Raw genomic sequence first — 24,006 nt, 5'->3', positions numbered from 1 at the left:
TATATATATATATATATATATATATATATATATATATATATATATATATAGTACAACGGTCGCAGGAGCGTGGCATCATCGGCCATAAATAGTTGCATAATCTTGGTTAAAGTTCAAAGTACTCGATGTTCATATTGACGGCCTTATCGGGCCTGGCGATGATGCCACGCCAGTGGCTTCACAAGCTCGCTGACGGTTAAGCCGTACAGTGACGTTTATTATACGCCCCGTTCACAGAAGCTCGTTGAAATAGACAGCCTGCCAAGCTAAGAACCGGAATACTCTGTTTGATAGCTTGCCAGGCGAAGGGTTAAATAGTGTTATAAATGTGCGTACATGGTCTACTCATACCGTAGAGCTTGGTGATGTCCTTGCCAGGATGAATAATATGTTGCGGTGCGCCCGCCGTTTCCTCGTCGGCGCGACCGTTTATGGTGTTTTCAAGTGTCCCACCTTTGCTGTGTGCCTTTGGGTCGTGCACCTTGAACCGCACCTCCTGGACAACACGGGACCACTTACAAGAGACACGGCAGTTCGCCGTGGGGTGTTCCTCACCCGAGGTTTACCCCCCTTTCTTTTTGTCGGATTGGCATGCGACACCGAGGACCGGGCATTGTGTATTTTTTTTTTTTTATCGTTCAATAGCGGTGACGTCTGATTTTTATATAGTGGTTTTTATTGGGGGCGATCAGTATTCGAGAGACTCACCTGCCTTTATGTGTCGCGACTATTATTGCGCGACTCGTGTCTGTTAGCTTATTCGTAAATGTAAAAAGTGGGGAAAGTCTCTCGTAAAAAGACCGCGGTTTTATAGAAACGCGCGGTGCGATTGCTCGTGCTCAAGCAAAAGAGATTTGTGAAAATTCAATTGGAAGCTGGTGTATATGGTGCTATTTATATAGATACTGTTGGGATGAGATGCAAAGGGGAAAATAGATATGTATCTATTTTCGACGAGAAAGAAGTTTATTATTAAAATTTCATTTCTGATTAAATTAATATTGACGACTGCACACACGTTTTATATATTATATAGTGTAGTACAATTGTGAGATAATTTTCATAGTTTTATTATTTTTATTATCAAATGGAGTTGCATTTTTCTGAAAAAATTAAATTAATAAAAGTATTGATTAAATGTATAGATATTTTTTTAAAAATATTTTAAAGGGGATGACTATTAGATGTCTCTCGAGAGAAAAATATAATTATTAGGAGTATATATATATATATATATATATATATATATATATATATATATAAAATCAAGAGAGTTATATTTCATCATTAAAAATTTGCTGGCAAATTGTAAATAATTAATTTTCTAGTTATTAATTAAAATATCTTATTTTGACATTTTATGATTGTTCTTTCTCCTTCTCGTACATCCCTAGCTTCTATTTATTTCTTTCTTCTTGTCTCCCTTACAATGTACTCTTTTTTCTCCTTTTTCTTTCGGTCCTTTAATATTTTTCATTTTCCCGATTTACAATACCCAAGATTAAAAGAAAATTTATAGTGCGTCGTATCTGTAATGGCACGAAATACTCTGTCCGGCGTGTTGCGCGGCCGAATGGGAATTCATCTCGCAGAACCTTTTAGCTTTTGACCTTTCACGAGTCGAGCCTGCTGTTTCTAGTTTTTTTGGGGGGAAGTGTGCATATTTAAATCGCGCGATGAGTACGTGCTGAACCGGAACGAGGATAATGCTCGGCTCCGTCCTGTTGAGCCTGCCTTTGTGACGAAGGTAAGAGCTCGGTTAGCTCTAATGTCGGTTTTTTTTGCCGATGATTATTGAAGATATTGAATTTTTGTGGTTTCAACTACCACTACATCATTCAATATCACCATGTGCTGTTTTTAAAATTGATCCTTTAAAATTAATTTCGAACGATGGGATTTTCTTCGTTGTGCTGATGTGGATGGAACAAACATGGATATTTATAATCTAACATTTTGAGTATCATATGACTCTCGGGAGCCGATAAAATTATGAATCAAGTATTATATGATTATGTTATAATGATAAATATAATTATGTGCCACGATCGACGTCTGGATGTGTCGACAGAGCCGATCGCCTAAGATGCGCTGAAAGAAAGCGTGTTAACTCGTCCAGAGGAGCATTAGGTACGTCTGGATCACCTGGATCTGGTTAAAAAATTTCGCGGTGACGAAACGACATTCTGCATGGAAGAAAAAAAAAACTCGGACACACGACGACGCTCTGGCCGACGTTACTCACAGTTTGCTTAGGCGCGTGATCGCCATGATCGCCGGGCACGCGCGGCGGTCCTGGATTCTCGCTCGCGGCCTTCATGCTCTCAGCTATCTTTTGAAAGCGATTCTTCCGCATCTGAATCCTCTTCGCCATGTAGCCCACCGTGGCGTATTCTGCGAAGAAGAAGAATCCACGGGAATGAAAACACGTAACCATTCAATGCCACGACACGTCTGCCACTGTAAGACCCGGGCGGTAAGCCCGGTTTTTCACGGGCCCCACTTCCATCCGTCGAGAATCTCACTCATGCTTGCGCTCCCGGTACTTGTGTAGAGCTCACGTGCAGATGAAAGAAAGCCATCTCCCTGGAAACCCTGCCATGCAGAGCACCGCGATGGCGAAGTACCTTGGTGTCGTACGTAATGAGGTACTCGCGATCGCAGTTATGAAAACGCAACAATGTTGTGTATGTATATATGTGTATGTGTACATAAGGCCGTGTGTTAGCTAAATCGTTTGGTTAAATCCGCGGGACTCTCACCGCATTGGTTTTTTTTTCATGCTTTTGCGAATGCTTTGCGTAAACGATTTTTGAGGCGCCGTACTATCACGATAATGATAGTTGAAACAACGGCAACTCTCTCTTTCTCTCTTTCTATCATTGCCAACGATAAGTAACGATTTCGAGGAAAATGGGTCCCTTGCATTTGTCACGTGAGCCCTGCACAAGTATCCGTCTACGATACTCTACGAGCTCGCTACTGGAACGGCACGGCTCCGAGCTATACGGAGTATATGAGAGGACGCAGGATGGAAAGCTTAATGGCAGCGACGTAAAGGCACGGAAGAGTACACGATCGCACTCACCGAGCAACGAGGCAAAGACCATGACGAAGCAGGTGCCCAGATAGACGTCGATGGACTTGACGTAGGAGATCTTTGGTAGCGCCGCGTTCGTCGAGGACATTAGGGTCGTCATAGTGAGCACAGTGGTTACTCCGAGGGCCACCCGAGCGGGGGTCGCGTTTCGGTTTAGCCAAAAGCTCACCCACGATATTATGACAATCAGCCCCGAGGGTATGTAGATCTGGATCAGGTAGTAGCCCATCGACCGTACGAACTGGATCTCGCAGGCCAGCCGCGAGTAATTCCCTACGATTAAAAGATCGAAGGTCAGGACAGGGAGACGGAGAGGCGCTATTTAATGTCTCTTTATCTCCCGTGCTCACTGTCCTTCCTCCTCACTATTCCTTATCTCTCTCTCTCTCTCTTTCTCGCCTTCTCGTTCCTTGCATCTCTCTCTCTTTCTCTCTTTCTCTTTTTCTCTCTTTCTCTATCCCTTTCTCCCTCCTTCTTCCATCGCTCTTTCCATTCTTCTCTGTATTTTCCGCCCTTCGATTTCTCTTCGTTCTATCACTGGCCTCTGCCAGGAAAAAAATGGTTTTATCGTTCGCAAACTCTCTCCACTTCTTGCGTCGGAATTGGCCGGAAATACGGCGCGCCAGAGCTGGCTGGATGTTAAGTGAAATTCTCGTCGTTGATTCTTTGTGCGCGACTCTTTGTACTCGTTGTTGTGTACATATGTCTGCTAATGTAGGTGTGCGTGCATGCACGTTGCCGTATATGAAGTGCTGAACGGCGTGTATCGTGCGCCGTTCAAGAGGTTCGAGATGCGATCGGGAAAGGAAAAAGATGAAGAATCGATGAAGAAACGGAAAATTGAGTTGTCTCCCAATTCGTATCCTACGACGCTCTTTTCCGTTTTAGCGAATTGCTGTAAAATTTATTTCTCGTGCGTCGCACCCTCGGAGAAGATACAGCGAGGAGAAAGAAAGACATTAGCATCATGGTTGTGCATCATCTAATCGCCACCTGCGGCGTAATCAGTAGATGGTACAAAGCATCGAAGGATGAAAGATTAAGACTATGTTCGTGACTACGTAAGATCGTTTTCGACTCAAGTGCACGTTACATCATTGAATATCACAATTATCTGCCGAATACCACAAGAGTGGCTGAGACTGAGTGGTAGAGATTGACGGTGGTACATTATGACGTTTGTACGAAGATAATTGCGTTTACCCAAAAATTCAACTGAGAATTCAACTGAGCAAAGAAATGTAGAAAGATGATTTCTGGATGAGAGCAAGTCTTTCGCAGCTGAACCGCGACTGATCGTTCGACTTCGAATTCGAGCCGGCGCGGCGAACTGAAATGGCCAGCCAGCTCCGCTATTCGACGGGGTTACAATGCGTGAGATCGCGTGAGATCGCGAGAAAGAGAGAGATCGATCGATCGATCGACGGCTTTAATGTAAGTAAGGTACACAGGATTTACGACGGTTTCTTTTATGAGCGGCAATTGCGCCTGCAGACATCGGATAGCGCTCACGTGTCTCTCCACCTTACCCATGCCGTTAAAAGCGAGGGTTGAACAATTATTTGTTGGTGGTGGGGGGTGGGGTGGGGTTGTGTTCATACGTTACCGGTGGTAAGACTAATCTCCATGGCTCGTTGACGATGGCCGAGGACCTTGAACTGAGGCAGGGAGACCTCGTTGCTGACCCCGACGCTGTTCGGGCCCTCGTTCCACTTGTACCGGATGTCCCTCATCGTGTATCCGACTGAAAAAATAGAGAGACCCCCCGCGGTTGGTACGTACCTTCGCGGAAGCCCTCAAACGCATTTCAGCTCCGAGGGGGCCTCCACTTACCTCGCACCCCCATCAAACCTCACAAGTCCGCTCTCTTTCACTTTCTCCCTTTTCTCTCCGTTCACAGTTTTTGTTCCTTTTCTCTTTTCTTTCTATCTATCTGTCCCTCTCAGTTTATCTTACTGTCCTCCTTCGTAACAAGTGCTCTCACGATGAGAGCAATCGACAGCTCATATTCAACTAATTTTTAAAGGAGCGTGTAAACCGAATATCTGACGTGTAATGAGAGATCGTGGACGAAAGATTCTCTCGATCGTTAAGCACGATCGAGAAGTAAGAGGCGAGTATTATCCGTCGTAGTATATTTACGAGTCCGTCGTGTCGATTATTGTTATGATGTTGTAGATGGTGAATGTTGGGCCAAAAAAAGATGGACGTAATACTATTTCATTAGCGACTTATATATATATATATATATATATATATATATATATATATATATATATATAAACTATTATTATTTGATACGTTATTATCGAAACATTTACCTTTTTACAGGTTCATGTAATAAAAAAAGACATACAATAAAAGTGAAAATAGTATACCGTCCACCTACAAGCGTGAAGAGGAAATCACGTCTGGGAACGATGGATACGCGTATAACTCAACTAACTAACGTTTGCGTCTTTCGTAGGGTAGGGAAAAACCGATAATGTCGATCGGTCGACATTAACGGCCATAAGACTACGCAGTAGTCCATTGAGATTAAGCTCGTAATTAATCGTATTCGCGAAAAGATGACAGTGATCGGTGCATATCTGTGCGGGTAAAAACAAAAAATATATATATATATAATATGTATCGCGCGTGGAAATTTTGCATCTAAATCGTGATCTCGTATAAATAGGGTGCATATTTACACATATTCCTGAGATAAGAAAATCATTATCGCTCATCCTGACAGCATATTATTATCCGCGAAGATAATTATGATAATTATGATCAGGACTGATGTGTATATATACATATATTATACTGACGCGAACTTTTGGACGGAAGGAAGAGAACGAATAAGAGGGGAATATCTACCTGTAGATAGGTGTATGGTTGTCTGTCGTTGCCTGTGACCGAGCACGCGAAACTGCGGTAGTTCCACTTCGTTCGAGATGCCGACCGACTGTAGGCCGGCGTTCCATTTGTACCGAATATCGCGCATTGTGTATCCAACTGCCGGGAGAACAAGAACACAAATATCTTCGCTCTAACATACAAGAATTAGACACTGAGGTGGTGTTCGGTTCGGAACGGGAAGACGGAGGGGTACCTCGGGGAGTACAGTAATTAGAAGCAAAGTTATCACGAGCAACCTAAAGCGGTTCCCCTTGTTGCGTCACAATCCAATTCTATCGGGAATTTATGTAGCATAAATTTCTCTTCGCGCGGAATCGATTTAGGATGCCCTCCGTGCTGCTGCATCATAGACGTCATCAAATTAGGCATTATAATTTTAATTAAAAAAATATATATCCATCTGTGCGTCTTTTTTTAATTAAAATTGTGATCTAAAACATATTCTGAAATTTTCTTGCAAATACGCAATATTTTATAAGCGTAAAAAAAAGAGTGAATGCTGAGTTTTATGGAAGAATTTTATATCAAAAAGCTGTGAGTTTATAGCAAAAGTAGAGCAATGCCGTTCCGCGCAAGAATTTCGATACCTTATCTTTGAATCTATATAAAAAATATTGCAAGTTTTTATATCGATATCTTCTATCGACGAAGTAATGCCTTCTCCGACGTGTCTATGATGTTTCCAAAAAAACCTCGTGCGTTTACGACGTCCGAGGGCACGCGAAAATTGACAAAATTGATCGATAATACGTCTGATTAATTAGCGCTTTCTTCACTTTTCACTCGTCTCAACGAATAGTCGACGATCGATTTTGTTTTTTTTTTTTTTTCGATTTATCGATCATTATAATTCGCGCTTCGCCGTCTAATTCCCTTCGCGTGGCCTCCGACTCCGTACATACCGCACCGAGAAACATTCCTCCGTAACTGAATCTTAGGTGATTACGATCATTACACCGCATTCCAGACACCAAAGTGGCATTCCGTCGCGGTGGCGGCCTCACATTGCGCGAGCATCGGCTAAACGTGGATTAAGCGGTACGCCTCCGAATATGCCAGATTAATTGCTTTTGTTTTTGGAATTTCTGATTTTGGATTTTCGCCGCCACGTTTTATCCCGGTTATACGTATGCGTACATACGTCACGGATGCAGATCGCAGCTGTACGCGACAAACCAGTCGCGCAAAACCACGATTTCGGTAATGGCGTTACGATTCGCAACGGGCTTGTTCGGCACCGCCGGTGGAGCGGCGGGAATAACAGGTTTTACTCACCCACGTGAGAAATTTACGTCCGCCATACTAATGAGAGGATAGTAATGCTGACGTTTCATAATATCTCGGATATATTCGGACGTATTTCGCCGGTTTTTTCTCTCGGTTTTTTTTTTAATTGTACGTTTCCGACGAGCTACGCTCGTTATACTTGCAAATGAGCCTATGCTTAAACAGAAATTATGGAACAAGCATATCGCGTCCACTGGCAGTAATGAGCCCGCTACGAAGAAGAGAAGATTAGCAAAAATATTAACCGCGTCCGCTCGTTCGTTCGTTATTTCTGCCGATGATCGTCGCATAATTAAGTGCAGCGTAGGTATAAATTGGTACGCTCATAAAGTTTTAATAAAGAGATCCTGGATCAGGGGCAACATTAAGCATTACGAGAGGTAAAAGGGTCAGGGGGAGAAGAAGGGGGAAAAAAGGGTTGGGGTTGTAGCGGTGGCTGTTGAATACTGCAGGAAGAGAGGACTGCGGCAACATTAGCAAAATACCGAGGACTGTGGTACTGGCAGAGCAAGTTTAGGTTTAAGACGAAAAGTGGAAAGTGTATAAGTAGATATGGAGAAGCAGAAAGAGAGAAACAGAGAGAGAGAGAGAGAGAGAGGGAGAAAAAAAAAGAAAGAATTTCGTGCATGGCATGCTACGGTGACACACACAGGCTTTCTCGGAGGATTAGGTAGATTTACATATATGTGCTACATGCTTTACGCTGCGCATTTCATCTCCTGTATTGCATGCTGTGTGCTACATGCTCCATTCTCCGTGTTCTGTGAGGAACGCGAATTTCCATGCGGGCTTAACAATCTCCTTCCGTTAAAATTCAAATATTATCCTTGGTCACAAACCTATGATATTATCGAGGTCTTCTCAAGGATCAGAATTGAATTCATTAAACTCATTGAACGGGGATCGCGTCCTTTATTTTTGCTGTTAATGCAGTAATGTATGTATAGTAAAAACATAGATTTTTTTTCCCTTAAACGATTAGCATTGATGCAAAATATTAAGATTTCAGAGCATTATTATGAAAAATAGAAATTTTCAAATGAAAATCAAAATATAATAGATATATACATGTGAAACCTTATCGTTATTATGTATTAACAAATATAATTCATGCGACTTATTATTAAATATCATTATCTAAATTTACTTATCTTGTTTTTGAATCTTACATTCAAAATCGAAAGTAAATATCCATGCCGACGCATGCTGTTCCCGAACTATGTTGGATTAGCTTAACGTCTATTGCTCTACCATACGTACAAAGAGGTTGCTCGAAGGGAGATAAGGGAGGAAGGAAAGAGATGTAATATATACCGAAACAAGAGAATCGTAGAGATTAGAATTAGATCGCAAGCAGATTCATAGGCATACCGATAACGTGACCACAGCGTGGTACGCCATGGGTAATGTTGCAGTCTTACTTTTCGTTCTTACATGCGCTGGGCTAGATGCACAATGCGTTTTAATTCGGTCAGACCATTGTTGACACGCCGTTTCTGGGTTTAGCCTCCTTCGGGGCTGGCCGTCGTCGGCCCTTACTACGTCCCCGGACACGAGGCTCAGTGCTATATGTCGGAGGCCCTTCAAGGTCGGGGGAAAGGAAAGTCGGTAAGTGATGGTTAAGTGATGACCGGTGGTAGTAGTGATAGTAGTGGCAAAGTAGTGAAATAGTGTTTAAACAGCACACCTTTGTCGCGCTTTCTTTGATTCCGGGATCAATTTTCGGCAGCAGAGAGCTTTTTGAGAGCTCTCTCGTTTTGTATACTATATATTTACAATGGTGCGTATGCCTCGTGGTGTATCTAGTTCACGTGATTGTCCTCTCTGAACACATATCTCTTTTGATCAAAGAGTCAATATTATAAAAACAAATTTTACTTTCGTGTATATATATGTATTAGTACTTGTGTGTACTAGATACCTTCACTCAACATATCTGTCATTGATAAAAATCCCGAAAAAAGTCCTCGCTAGATTCATACAGCTTGCTCGTTCTCGTTTTGATGCTTTTGATTAATTGCGTATGTAATTGGCGAGGAATTTTTTGCTGTCGTGACGACAGTGTCGGAGGGATACGTCATGTGTATTTCATTGTCAGTTTAGTATTCGTGCAGACGCGCACGGTCATTAGTCGTATTCATTGTCGAATGACCGTGCGATGATCAAGAGAAATCACGCGAGAATTCAGCTAAGACCGACGTGACGACTCACAGTCAGCGGTAACTTGGTAGAGTGGAGACCCTTCTCGGAGAATGTTCGGTAAAATACGTTCGCATACGGTCTTTGCGTAGGATGTGACAAAGCGTGTCCTGTAAACGTATTGGTCATTGGATACGTATCGCTTCTTGTTTTTTTTTATAGCTGAAGCTACCTCAGGAAAGTAATTTGAACTTTGTAATTTGCTCTTTTACCGTGAAAGTCGCAGTCGTTTCGTGTCGACGAGCGATGAATAATGATACTGAACGATTGAACTCGTTCACTACGACGCGTGATTACTGCAAACTGCACGATTAATACGTCTTTTGAAATTTAATGAAACTCGTAAAACAAACAGAAAGACTATTCGCGCATAAAAAGATTTTATTTTATTCCGCACGCAAAATATACAGTAGCTAAAGTACGCTTTTGTAGGTTTTTTTTACGCAATCAAAAGATTGTGAGAAATCGCGGTTGGTCTGCAAAATACTCACGAACTATAGCATCATTCTCGCCATCGTACTAATACAAAATCGATGCGGAGAAGGGTAATAATATCGCGCTTAATGGCTAAGTTAAAAGCGAAACGACGTTCGTGATCCGGCACTTCAATCCAGCGAAACTAATCAAGAAACTCTCCAGAGTTCTACAAATTTAGCGCATCCCCGCCTTCTCCTTTTATAGATTCCATCAGAGCCGCGATATGTTTCAGAATTCGCGCGCAAAAACGTCCATCAAATCTACGATTATAAATAGAAACGAAGAGTTTTTGGAACGATCATTTTTGGGTTAAACCACGTAGGGAATTGCGAATATAATATTATTAGCTTCAATTTCGGTTTCCAGTTTCCAGTCTCTGTCAATAAATATGATTCTCAAGCAAAATTTTACATAATATTCCAAAATTAATACATCAATGTCAAATGCTCGTAAACAGAGTTCGAGAAAGGATGTAAAATTAAATTATCAAACTAATAAAACTTGTTAACGTATATTTATCGTTCCAATGATTGACTTTACCGATATCGGTTAAACGTATTTAATGGTTTTATCTTTCCACGGAAAAACTGCAATTAGAAAGCGACAAAGGCAGTAAATCCCAAGTTAAAGTTGATGGAAGTTTGTAAATCTTTCTAATCGTCGCGGAAGTTTAGCAACTTTTGCGAACATTTTTTCCGTAATACGTATTGCGGGAATGTATCGTAACATCTCATATAATGATCGTAATAACTCTCGTTTGAGCAGTCTGACCAATTAAGGACGGAAGGGCGCTTGCGAGAATCCGACTGCTTTCTACTCGACGAAACTAATCGACCAACTTGGTCGACTCTCTGCGATATCTCGTACGCCGGACTTCCGGTGACCTCTCGACCCTATTCCACAACCGACTGAGTTTTAATATAGATCTTTTAGCTGGGGGCAAAGTTAAAGTCAAACTTTTTTCATCATCCTATATAAATCGGCAATGCTGAACGTCTTTAACGTCTGTGTGTACGATCAAAGATGGTTAAATAAAGCTCGAAATCATTTTTGTTAACTGCCAATTTATAACATCCCGTCTGGTTTTACGTTTCTACGCAAATATTTCACAAATCCAATCGCTTCTGTATAAAATCGCTTACACGCGTTTTTAATTATTCATCACGTCATTATTATTATAATGCTGGTTTGGAGTAACCGTATTGTAGTTGATTTATTCAGGCAATTTGTACGGTACCCATGTATTACCATGCGTACAAATTATTAAAACGCCGATCTATGGAATTACGATAATTATTTCATAATGTGAGCCTGTGTGAATAAATAACGAAACGATCTTAAAGAGACGTTTGAAATTTTCGAAAATTGCTTTCGTACATCAACACACTGTGCAATTTGCAGTAATGACGACAATCACAATACGAGCTCGTGACAGTGAAACGTTAGCGCTATCACACACGTATCGACACACGCACGCGTACACACATACACACACGCATATACGCACACGCACACATATGTATATACTGGCGGATAATCTTTTCGCATGTATCTATGCGCATTGAGCCGTTCCCATGGCGTATTACAATCCCTAGTTAATCTATGATTTCTATGTTCTATGTAACAATACGACTCGATTAATCGAGACGTGTCTCGTCGATGATTTAGTTTGTGTGTATCTAGTGCGCGTATCGACAGAAGCCGTTGTTTTACGGCGCGTCAAAGCTCCTTCTTAAGGTTACTTGCTGACCGCACACTGTGCTTATGTGCTTGCAGAATCGAGCTTTTATTGCCAAAACCATAACAACTTGTGGAACAAGGCAAAACACAATTTCATATTTCTTTTTATTTCCATTAATCGTTGAAGTGTCACATACATTTATCTTTTTTCTTTGCTTCGCAAGAGAAAAAAATAAAGAGAACGAGGCAACAAGATAAATGCCCGATTTTGCAAGTCCATGTTGTTACACACGTACAATCACCGTGTATAGAATAAAAAAAAAAAAAAAGAGAAACCCAACCAGTGTGTCAGCGAGAGCGGGTGAGTGAGCGAGTGAGTGAACGAGGTGAATAGGAGTGATTCTCACTGTGTGGCTGACTGATCGTGTGAGTGAGCGTGTGAAGTGGCGAGTGACGGACAGACAGACAGACAGATAGACAGACAGATAGAGAGGGGAGATAGAGAAGAAAGAAGGAAGTAAAACCTGATGTAGGGAAAAAGGTGAGAGAGGAGGCAGAGACCGTTGGTAGTTGAAGGTGAGAGGAAAGAAAGGGAGAAAGGAAGAGTGGAAAGTGACAGGTTGTGGAAATTGACAGTATTCTTTGTGTGAACGTGTGATAGAGGAAGATATAAAGTTTTTCCTTTTCTTTTTTTTATGCTTAACGCAAATATACACGGTAGTCTTTCTGCGTTTATCTGAAAAAAAGGTTCAAGACGATGGTACAGTTGAATAAGTGAGAATCGATTTTCGATAAGAATACCTTGTGCGCATCTTTCGATGCGATCTTTCATTATCCTTGAATCACACTCACGAGTTCATATGTCGGGATTTATATTTTACAATCTATTTCATTGAGAACTAGAATTGTGATCAATCAAATAATACGTAATGAATGAATGCGACCGACACCGTGAAATTTTTCAAAGATGTTGCTTGTTTTTGACTGTTCTTTGATTGTTCTTAAAGATTTCATTTTATTAAATAAATAATTGTTACTTTTTTAAACTATTTTATAAGTTAAATAACAACGTAATATGTTTATTATTGATTGTGAGATATATCCTATTATTATATATCTATCTCATACACATACACATTGCAACTATATTGATTGTCTATATTTGTCAGAAAAGAAACCTTCGATAATATTTTTTTAATTATATCAAGCAAGTACACGTGCATGATTGACGCTAAAAAAATACGACGAGTCAATTGTCATTCTGAGAAGTAATATATCGAGAAATGTATGAGAAAGTCTCTCAGACTTTCATTATAATGTGCGTAAGTATGTATGTACGTGTTAGTATATGTTGAGTAGAAGAAATATAGGTGAAGATGTCGAACTCTGTGAAATTGTATTTTGTTTATTTCTATGCACCTATGTAGTATGTAAGATATATGTATATATGTATGTAACATTTGCGCAAATGTGTTGCGTACTTACAGCTCTCGATCTCGATATGGCACAATTGTCGATCCATCGGGAAATATTGCAAATTCATGGGACACGACGCTGTAATCGTTAAGCTGAAACACATTCAATTAAAATCCGTTTAACGATCGCTTTTCAAGACAAAATGTCTTACGAATACGGGGATTTATAGCCGATCCATTTATCCCCGACAGTAAGTCTGATGTATGTGTGCAAGTGTGTATATATTATATAAATTAATTAATTCGTAATCGATCTTTTTCATTACGTTCAAGTCACGCAAGATTAACATATGTAAGAACCAATTCGTATTGATTCAACATGTCATATCATTAATACGTGCCTATTTTGATCTTTGATGAGACGTACGAAACGTTACCGTAGGCGTACCGTATTCGCATGATTCGTACGTGTAGACGACAGTGATCGATGATTCCCGTTCTCTAAAGCAGGGAAGAATTTATTCACGCAAACGAGCGCTCGCCGCTTCATCGATATTCTTCCACCATTCCCGACAGCGAGCGGCTCGATTCGGTAGTTCCGATTCGGAAGTCGAGGATGTAATATAATGGAACGATATTGCGAGGGAGCGCAAGAGTTAGGTATGCATGGATCGTCTGAATATAGCTGGCGCGTTAATACCGGAACACTCTCCCGGCCGCTTCAGAAGGGGTCAAATATAGGGAGAAATGATACGAGCTGTGTCAAGCAAGAAGGGGCGGAGGCTGCTACAGGGAACAAATTTGTCGTGCCTGGCACAATTGGTCCCAGAAGTGCCACGAATGTTTTATGGTGATAGAGACAATGGGCTCGATTTACAACCGCGACAGGAAATACCGTGAATGTATTCCCTGGACGGGCAAAGTAACAGTTCTGAATTATATCTGCTTAACTGGCTCAATATAAAAAGAGCAGATATATATATGTGTATCTTTTCTTCAACTAAAATCTAAATTAAACCTTCTTGTTAAGCTAGAGGAAAAGGATGCGATATTAAATGATTTTCAAATGTGGATTTATCACGCAAAAAATCTGATGCTTTCAAATATTATTTAAATTTTTAAGACGCTTTTAAATATTATTACGCTAAAAATATTATTTGTGACGTATATATGTATTGTAGCAGATTACAAAATCCATCTTTTTATAAAACAGGCATTTTATAAAGGGCAACCACATTCTTAAACCATAATTAAAAATAACATGCTTTATTTGACTAGGAATTTTAATTTTTTAGACAGATGGATATTTGTTTATTTACCTTTTTCGAAAAAGAATTTTACAGTGCTTACAGTAATAATAATGTCGTGAATAAGAAATATAAATTTTACATAATAATGTCTCTTGGCTTAATTAATCTTTATCTAGCTTGATTTGATAGCTAAGTTTCATTTCACGAGATTTAAATTATTTCTAGTTTAACTTTAAACTTATTTTATTTTCTCTTTAAGTTTATTTTCTAGTTTCTCTTTGGTCTTATTCTCTTCCTTTGCTTTTAATTATTTTCATCCACTTAATTTCCTTTCCTTTATCTCTCAAAATTTGATTTATTCTTGTATTATTTCTAATCTTTGTAAAATAATGTATACAATTTGTTGCTAAACGCTCTAACAACTTTAATCTGACATATTCTATTTTTGTTCATGTCAAAATTTGTTACAAAGTTCTTTGTTTCCACATCTAAATCTTACAATCATTTTTTGAAAATTTAATTTGACCTTATTTTATAAATATACGAGACAAGAGTTTGTATCTTATATAACTCTCTATATCTTATATTATATCTAGAATTCTGTAATCTTATTCTGTTGTACTTGTTTTTGAGTCTCTACATTTCTTTCGGATAACTCACATATTACTTGGAAGCCTTCCTCTCTTAATCTTTTGACTTTTACTCGAGACATTTCTACTAAAATATATTTCTTTATTTACCTCCCATCTGTTTTTAGGTTCCCTATTTTTCTCTATTACATTTTCTGTTACATTTCTAAAACATTCCTTCAGTACATTATTACTCAATTTCTCCTTAATTTTTTCTGCGGATCGAACTGTTCTTTAATTTGTTTCTATTCTTAAAAGCTATCTTTTGATTTCTTCCCTGATATAACCTGATGTATTTTAGTCTAACCTAATGTTTATTTTGCAAATTTACCTTGTAAATTTATCACCTTAATTTTAATTTTTTTATAAAACGCTAAGAGTGCCATTATTAGCGTTTTATAATAAAGGCTTATAAACACATTTATTATGATTAAGGTTTTGTAAAAAGTAATACAAATGAAATTCTCAGAAATAATGACGTGAATAACCTGAGTAAAATTCTTCAAGTTTTATATGTTTTTATAAATTGCACTGTCTTTTGGAATCTTATCTATTTTTACAAAATATTTTTATAAAATAAGTTTTAGCTTAACACTTTTTAAATAATCCTTATATAATACAAAAGTAATGCTTAATAAATAGCACAGCTATAGAAACTTAATGTAAAAATAAACATTGTAAACATTGATAAAAACGTGATGTTTAAAACAAGTAAAATAAACCATCTATAATCTCAAAATAATGTACAAATCATTGCATTTGACAATGTGTCAGATGACTGGTTAGTATTCTATAAAAAGATTAAAATTCTTAGCCAGATTGTAAAGCATTTCATTTTTAACCATGATTTGAAAATGTGGTCGCACTTTATAAAATACTTAAATATTTTATGAAAAGATCTTGTCATCAACTACGACATATATATATATATATATATATATATATATATATATATATATATATATATATATATGCATATAATTGTGGAAGCTATATACAGATATAAATGTTTTATACTCACCGTATGCTACGCGTTATGCTTCCCGAGTGGTGAATACGAATGAACTCGTTGCTGGTGGTAGCGATGTGAAAGTACGACTGCTTCTCGTTGACAAAGAAGGTGTCGGGTACCCAAATATTCTTGATGAATTCCGAGCCGACGCTGAGCGTCTCGACGCCCGGCCTTTGCTTGAACGCGAGTCGTGGATCCGTCCAGAATTGTCGGAAGTAAAAATCCAACGTAAAGTCCTGGTACGACATAGGTGACTTATTAGACTGGAAGTTGTTTGTGTTCACAGATACACGAGAGAAATACGAGGATTCACGTGAGCCTTTCTGTATGCCTTTCATATACTTTGTATAGGTATCGTGATTTTTTTTATCAAATTTTATATCTCTAAAAACTGATAAATTGATAAAAATGACATGGTACTTGCCGAGTTATCGTTATTTTATTGTGCAAAATATTTTTTTAAATTTATCATTATCTTGAAAATAAAATCATTAGATAAATTTGATTAATTTGACAATTCAAGAAATGCATGAAGCATTTCAAGATAGATGTTATGCATATATGTATAAGTATTGTAAAGCAATAACTCATTAAGTACATTTTTCTTCGTCAAATTTTATTCCAACAAATGTCATGTGCATTAATCGTTAAAATATATTTTCAAGATAGATTTCTTTTTGAATGGAGCATTTAAAGGCTGATATAAAATGCTACGTTACATCCTCGTTCTTCCTATGTGTCAGGCCGCGGAAAATCTCAAGAGATTGAAAAAGCTTTCTTACGCGAAAGAGAAGAGAACTCAAGGTTCACGATCGTACAGGAAATAACGAGATTGATGTAACTCGCGATCGCGCGGAAGTCACGATGCGGTTATCATTTTGAACGTGACATGTCGATCGTAAGAGATACATGTGCGGGAAATAGTTAGGGGAAAGAGGAAACACGAGTTCGAGGGGATATCGCGAACGTCGACAGGCATCTTCGAAGGCTTATCGAGGCGGCTCGTCGTCTCGCGATAATCGTAACACGTGAAATCAGCCACTTAACGTTTACGTGACCCTCTACCTTCTATACAGACCATCCCCGGCGTTCTACAACACTTGACCCCACGCTGTGAAACGAGGCGAGGGTTAATTTGGTTCGGTGCTGCTATAAAGTCCGAAGTTGCGACGGCAACTTCGAGAGCTTTGTAAAGCGCTCCATCATTGGATCTCACTCTCGCAAGAGCGTTTATCGTGGCACGATAGAGCGAATCTGAGCGACGTGTACAGGAGCTCGAGCGAGATCGATCCCGAGTAACGTGACTGACGACCATGAGATGATTTCATTATTGAATTTTCTCAACATTATATTAAACGCAAGATTTCTATAAATATCTCTTTATTAAATTTTGTTAGCGAATAAGTTTTGCGATCGTTGGAAAAATACGCAATTATATATATATATATATAAAATTGATAAAAGTTTCGCGGATTAAAGTTATGGTACATATAATGGTATATATAATGAACGATTAAACAAAGTTGAGTAGAAAATTTTATAACGATTCACGATTATTTTGCCGACGATAAAATTTTATACATGTATATACATATAGTGTTTATGATATAAAATATTATAGAGACTCTATAAAATATTTATGACACTAAAAGAGACAAATTTTATGATTAATGAAAATAATGTTAGGTTATAAAAAGTTGCTCCTGTACAAAAAAATAACTTCCATGTAGATCTGAAAACCTTAAAATAATTCTATACTATTTTCGCGCGGATAATATTTTGCAACGTTAGTTCGATCACAAGCTTTCTAAATTACTCCACCGTCGATATTTCGCCAAAATGTTTATTTGTATACCTAAGAAAGTTTGAATATATTAAGCCTAAGAAGAGAAGGAGAGAGAGAGAGAGAGAGAGAGAGAGAGAGAGAGAGAGAGAGAGAGAGAGAGAGAGAGAGAGAGAGAGAGAGAGAGAGAGAGAAAGGGAGAGAAAGTACTTTTGAGCGCGTTGAGTGAAATAGACAAGATGATTTATTATCCGAGATGAAAGTTCCTTAATCGTCTCGCTATTACAGCAAGAAATCTTGAAGGAAATATGTCCAAAACTTGCTTGATATCTACAAGGTTTCGTTGTCTTACCGTATTATCGGATTAAACTATAATAGAATTTAATTATCATTAAATTATAATTAAAGACGGGATATTTTATTTAAAAGAGATTCTTGCAAGCATAGAGAATGTAAAGATAGACACAAGGTTCTATAAAATTTATCGTTCGCGATTACTTGCTAAATAATATATCTAGATAAACGTGTAACATTATATTTTGTAACAATTAAAATGTATGATTATTATTTTTTAATGAATTTGTGATATATTTGTTGAATCTTGTTTCGTATGGTTTTTTTTCTTTGATAATTATCACGTAAATGATTAAAAAACAAGTTATTTTTCTCCCTCTCTCTCTCTCTCTCTCCCTCTCTCTCTCTCTCTATCTCTCTCTCTCTCTTTCTCTGTGCTATATTCACTACACTATCGTAATTTTCTCAATTAATTTTATATTGCAGAGGCACGTTAAAAATCTAGATACGAGCACTGTTATAATAACGCTCAAAGGACGGTGAGTTAATAGTTTATAATTATACGATGCTAGGCACGATTATGGCTGAAAATCTTATGCGAGAACATATGCGTGACCTACACACGCCTCGTGAGCATCGAGATTCCTGCCGACGTTAGGGTCGATCATAGGACAAGAATCTCGCGACGCGAAATATAATTCATGTATACACGCGACGAGATAAGATGTAGGGACTGTGTATGTATATGGTGACTACATATATACGTATCACACATATATCTAAAACGGATATACATATTTGCGACGAAACCACTACGTGCAAACGTGCTACAAAATTCATGCACCACGCGTTGTATAAGGAAGGTGTTGTGTAGCATCTTTAAACATTTTTTACCCATTATCTTCACGTATGTTTTTCTTTCATAAAAAATAATGCAAGAATTAATTTAGTACTTGCAAAAAGTTTTATTTTTCTTTGTGCAGTTCGTTTTCTTTCTTTTAATAACGATATATTTGAGCGAGACAATAGAATAATAAAAATTGATTATTATCTCTGAAATTAGTCTTTTATATTGCAAAATTGCTATGCTAAAATGCTTTAATTGTCTTGGAAAATATATTTGAGATTGAATCGTTTTTACGCTTAATTTACAGTTTTAATTAAGTTTTATTTTATTTCTACTCTACTTGCTTTTTTCATATATTTTCCCATTATCGACTCATTTAATTATCTCATCAGTAGCAATGTTAGCAACAACGTAAGTTTCAGTTTAGTTTTTTCCAAAATTTTTACTATTAACTACCAACAGACACGAAATTCTAAAAAAATTTTAAAAACCGAGAGAATAAAGTTTGGAATTTTGCAACTTCAATAAGGTGTCATGGCCATCCGTGACAAGAGGGAGAGTCCCTCCGGGAGCAAAATTTGCCACCCTCTTTAACGACGTGCGCACGCATACACGAAGACTGTTCTTTCAAGTAAAGACTTTTCTTTTACTATTTACATCGTGTTGCTATGAAGAATTTAACATGCCTAGCGTATTTGCTTATACTATGTTCATTCAATTTGTATTTTTCGATTTACTTTAGAAATGTTACCATTTCATCTTCGCTTGATTAATTAAAGCTGCATATGCAGAATCGAAAGACTACAGTTTTTGACAGACCAATAATTATGAAAATCAATGACAATTTATATATAAACATATATAAAATTGTATCGTATTCTTAAAAACACTATATATAATATTTAAAGATTTAAAATGTCACGAATGAATATACGATAAGTAATTAATCTCGCGGTTTAAATACGCGAATATGTCGACAGATATGAAAGATTTTAGTGTCCTGTGGATATGCCGTATGGTCCGGAAGTTCTCATCGTTCGCGTTTCTGGCGGCTCTCCAGGCGCACTGCGGTTACGTCGTGACGTGTAATTACTGCGCTAACAAATTCTCGGGTGTTATTAACTGATCACTGTCAACTACTTCCCACGCGAATATTCGAAAGAGAATTTCTTCTCCCTGTGATTTCCTATATAACTTCCCTTTCTTTCCTTCTTTTTAGTTTATTATACTTTTTGCTTTTTCTATATTTTTCGTGCGTAATTCCCAATTTGTAACTATGTTGCGATATGCTCTGTCTAGATAACATAGTTGAGAAATGTTTAATTTTAAGCTTGTTCAAAATTTGCTGCTATTATTACATTCAGAAACTGGACACAAATTCACTTATTAATAAGGATATAAAATTAATCCGGGATCAAATTCTAGGGTAAGCGAGTTTTTGCATCATTTCCAGATATATGTTTCTAAATATATGAGAATATATTCTCATTTATGCATACTTACATATTCTGAGATATGGAGTATATCGCATTTAGCTTTATGACCTAAATTATCTCTATTATATATGTAGTTGAAAATAGTTTTAACTAAAAGTTTGTTAGTTTTAGGAGAAATTATATACAAGGGCTCTATTTAAACGCATATCAGGGAATAATTAATGTTAGTTATGCGTTTTCTAGAATAATAAAATTAATAATTATTATAATATAATATTAAAATAAAAATTTAAAAAATTGCAAACCTAATAAAATTAATTGGTACTAATACGAAGAAACTTATATATGAAGCAGATTAAAATAAAAAGTCAAAATATTCCACATTTTCATTATTTCGCTCAATAGAGATATTATTCTAAAATTTGAATATGCAATTGTAAAAGAATCTATGTTTTTTCTTTTTTCTTTCTCATTCTGTTACATTAAATATTCAAGAAAATGTTTAATGTTGTATGTGTCATAGTTCCGCCTGAAGCTGTGAAACTTTTGTTCAAGACAGTTTTCGATAACTGTATGAATAACTGAGATATACTAGTTCACAAAGTTAGAATGCTTTATTCTATATGCTTTCTATAATTAAACATTCATTTTGTCATTCTAAGTAAAGAATCTAATCATGTCTAATAATTTATCTTATAAAAGAGTTATATGAAAAAGTGCATTAGCATTACATGTTTTCTTTTCTCTTTCTATAAAAATTATACTAGACTAATTACTTCGCATGAAAACACATGCAATCAAAATCAATATTCTATAAGAAAATAATAAGATATTTAGATAAACATTGTCTACTCTTGTCGTTTAATTATACTTAAATATCTCCGTTTATTTCAACGGAATTTTATACGATAATGTATTTGAGTGTGAATCGAACAATTTGAACGATTACAACAGTCGGTAAAACAATTCGAGAGGAATGCGAATAAGTACGAGCAAGCATCTTTATTATACGCGCAGATCGAAGCGTAAGTAATAAAAGGCAAGAGGAAAGCTTTGTGGAAGCATTTCAGGCAAAAGCTCGCAAGCCAATCAAAAATAAAAATAAAAAAAAAAAAAAAAAAAAAAATAGAGAAAGCGGCGCAAAATACGATGCTGTATGGCAAGTGATGGAAGCGAGAGAGGGGCTCATTCGAGGAGGACCGCTCCATTTCGTTTGGAGTCCATCGCGCCTCGACGAGCGCGATTACCATAATGTGTCGCGCTCAAGCACACACACACACACACACACACTATATATATACATATATACACACTATATATATATATATACATTTATATATATGTGTGTGTGTGTATGTGTGTGTGAATTGTGTTACGCGTCAGGTATACAATATACGCACACCGAGAAGGACACATAGTATATAAACGCAAGCTTATACGCGCGCACAACACACACATTACACACGCACACACGTATGCACGTTACACACATATCGCGAACACGCGCGCGCGTATGTGACGTATACACGCGCTCGCGCGCTTGTAGAATCATATATGTATAATACAATATACAGCGTGAGAGACGTGATTCATAGCAACCAGAAGCGCACTGCACACACTGACAATGACACAGCTCATATAGGTGTCAGTATATATTTACGATATATATAGCATAAATATATATATAATATATACGAGATATATATATGCAAATGCAATTATATATGTATATCGGTATAGTCTCGATGTAGTCGCAACGTCGTACGAGCTATACTCTTCGTTTGGTATGCAATCATTGGCTGGCCGAGGGAGAAGGGAATAGGGGTAGAACGATGTTCTTCGAGGGCCGCGGGGTATTTTCTGTCGATACTTCTTCCGTGCCCTCCCTCTCTCTTTCTCTCTTCACCTTCATTTTATTCTTTCTTTCTCGGTCCCGTCCAACCGGGAAGACTACGATCAACGAGAGCATGAAAGGCTCTTTCACCGTATTATATTCTCTTCGCCCGGCGTTTCGCTTGTCGATTTTCTCGAAAGTAAACGAGAAGAGAAGGGAAAGACAAATTGTTAGGAAAATCGTCTCGTTGTTCGCGGACATGTCGGCCAGAGAGTCCGAAGAGTGGCCCTCGAGAGAATGGACGATTGGAAGTCGCCTTTTTGCAACTTGAAAGGAAATAGGTTCACGGAAGTCGGTGAAAGTGAAACGAGAAGAAGGAGGAGGACATGGAAGTAAAATGAAGATTCGCCAGCGGATGTAAAAATTCGCGCGTCACGTCCCAGGTGACAGTGTCGACTTGATTTGGTTTCCGCACAGGGCTCAACACCTGGGGTCCAGCCTCGCACATTCAGCTCCAAACTTGGACTCTGGATCTCTCAGGGGGAAGAAAGGGGCAGGGGCAGCAGCAAACGGGAATATATGCCCCTATATACCCCTCGTACGATTATGTGTCAAATATGCAGAGGAGAGTCGATCTCTCACAGGCGGTAGCTCTCTAGTCGGTGTTCCGGCCTGTGGCAAGTCAACGTTACAGCCGCTCTCAAATTCATTGTGCGCGAGCCGAGGCTCTGAAAGTTTTATCGTACCGAAGGGAAGGTCACAGAATCGGCGAAAGTCGCGTTAAATCTTTTGACCTGACGGATTGTGGACATATTTTTTCTCTTTTTGTAAATCGACGGATCAAAAATGTCACCGGTCAGAATGCTGTAGAAATTTTTATCGGCGTTTTTGGTAATTTCTGGTATAATTATTTCTGATATAATTGCCGGAGAAATGGGGGATCTTAAAGAGGTCCACAATCTTCAAAGTGTACACTTTGGGATATAGTTCGATAAAGGGCGGATCCAGTTTCGTGCCAGTTTGAAACTGATTGTCGACACCGGAACAAATATACCTTCGATTACTACAGGATTATGCGTAGTACGTTGTACGGTGCCATTATATACCTCAGATATTGAGAAACAAATACGAATATATATATATATATATATATATATATATATATATATATATATATATACGTGTATCATACCGTAGGATACGTATACGTACACTTTTACTTTTTATTGTATGCATGAATATATAAATATAAATATAAAAAATATATAAATATACATATACATATATATATATGTACATGTATGTATGTGTATATGTATGTGCACACAGGTGTAAAGGATGCGTAAGAGTGTACGATTACCCGTATCGGTATCTCAACGTACATATGTGCGGCCTACGGTGCTCGATCCGAGATAATAATTTAATAATTGCCATGCCAATTAATCACGGTCACGTCAAGTACAAGCATCGTACTGTTATTTTATGATATTTCATGTACTATATTCTCTTCTCGTATGCTTGTTTAGTTAGATTGACTTTCAACAGTATGCACGTTACTTTTCGTTTCAGAGGAATCCCGATGGGATTTTCGGTCTTGTGGATTTTCCGGAAAGATGGTAAAAAGTCGAGCACGGATTTTTGACTTATTTACGAGCGCTTTGAACGCTGGGAAACGGTCCACAGCCGCGCGATATTGCGAAAAGGATTTAATGGTCCCCCGGGGAGATTAAAGGGCTATCTCGGTGCCGTTGACGGTGGTGGCTCTCTCGGAATTTTTCCACTTGGATTTATCGCGCGCGCGAAACCGTCATCATCCTTTATCATTGGTTCGAGCACCGCGGGTAGGGCCATGCAACAAG

General features: G+C 38.0%; 1 protein-coding gene across 15 annotated transcripts in view; it reads right to left on the bottom strand.

Annotated features, from left to right (window-relative positions):
• The window catches only part of Rdl (Resistant to dieldrin), an 85,548-nt gene that overhangs the window by 10,043 nt on the left and 51,499 nt on the right, over positions 1-24,006 (bottom strand). For 2 of the 15 annotated variants that reach the window (XM_072910176.1, XM_072910181.1), the window contains exons 4-10: positions 15,963-16,189; positions 13,133-13,215; positions 5,963-6,100; positions 4,707-4,844; positions 3,089-3,373; positions 2,246-2,394; positions 337-496 (exon numbers count right to left, since the gene is read on the bottom strand). In XM_072910176.1, coding sequence (XP_072766277.1) covers positions 337-496; positions 2,246-2,394; positions 3,089-3,373; positions 4,707-4,844; positions 5,963-6,100; positions 13,133-13,215; positions 15,963-16,189 — 1,180 coding nt within the window. The remainder of the gene's footprint in view (positions 1-336; positions 497-2,245; positions 2,395-3,088; positions 3,374-4,706; positions 4,845-5,962; positions 6,101-13,132; positions 13,216-15,962; positions 16,190-24,006) is intronic. The other 13 variants (XM_072910220.1, XM_072910228.1, XM_072910262.1 and 10 more) reach the window with 9 other exon arrangements.

The sequence above is a fragment of the Anoplolepis gracilipes genome, chromosome 2 (genome assembly GCF_047496725.1).
Source record: "Anoplolepis gracilipes chromosome 2, ASM4749672v1, whole genome shotgun sequence".
NCBI classification, from domain to species: Eukaryota; Metazoa; Arthropoda; class Insecta; order Hymenoptera; family Formicidae; genus Anoplolepis; species Anoplolepis gracilipes.
Note: the sequence above shows the minus strand (reverse complement) of the source record. Positions and strands in the feature narration are given on the sequence as shown.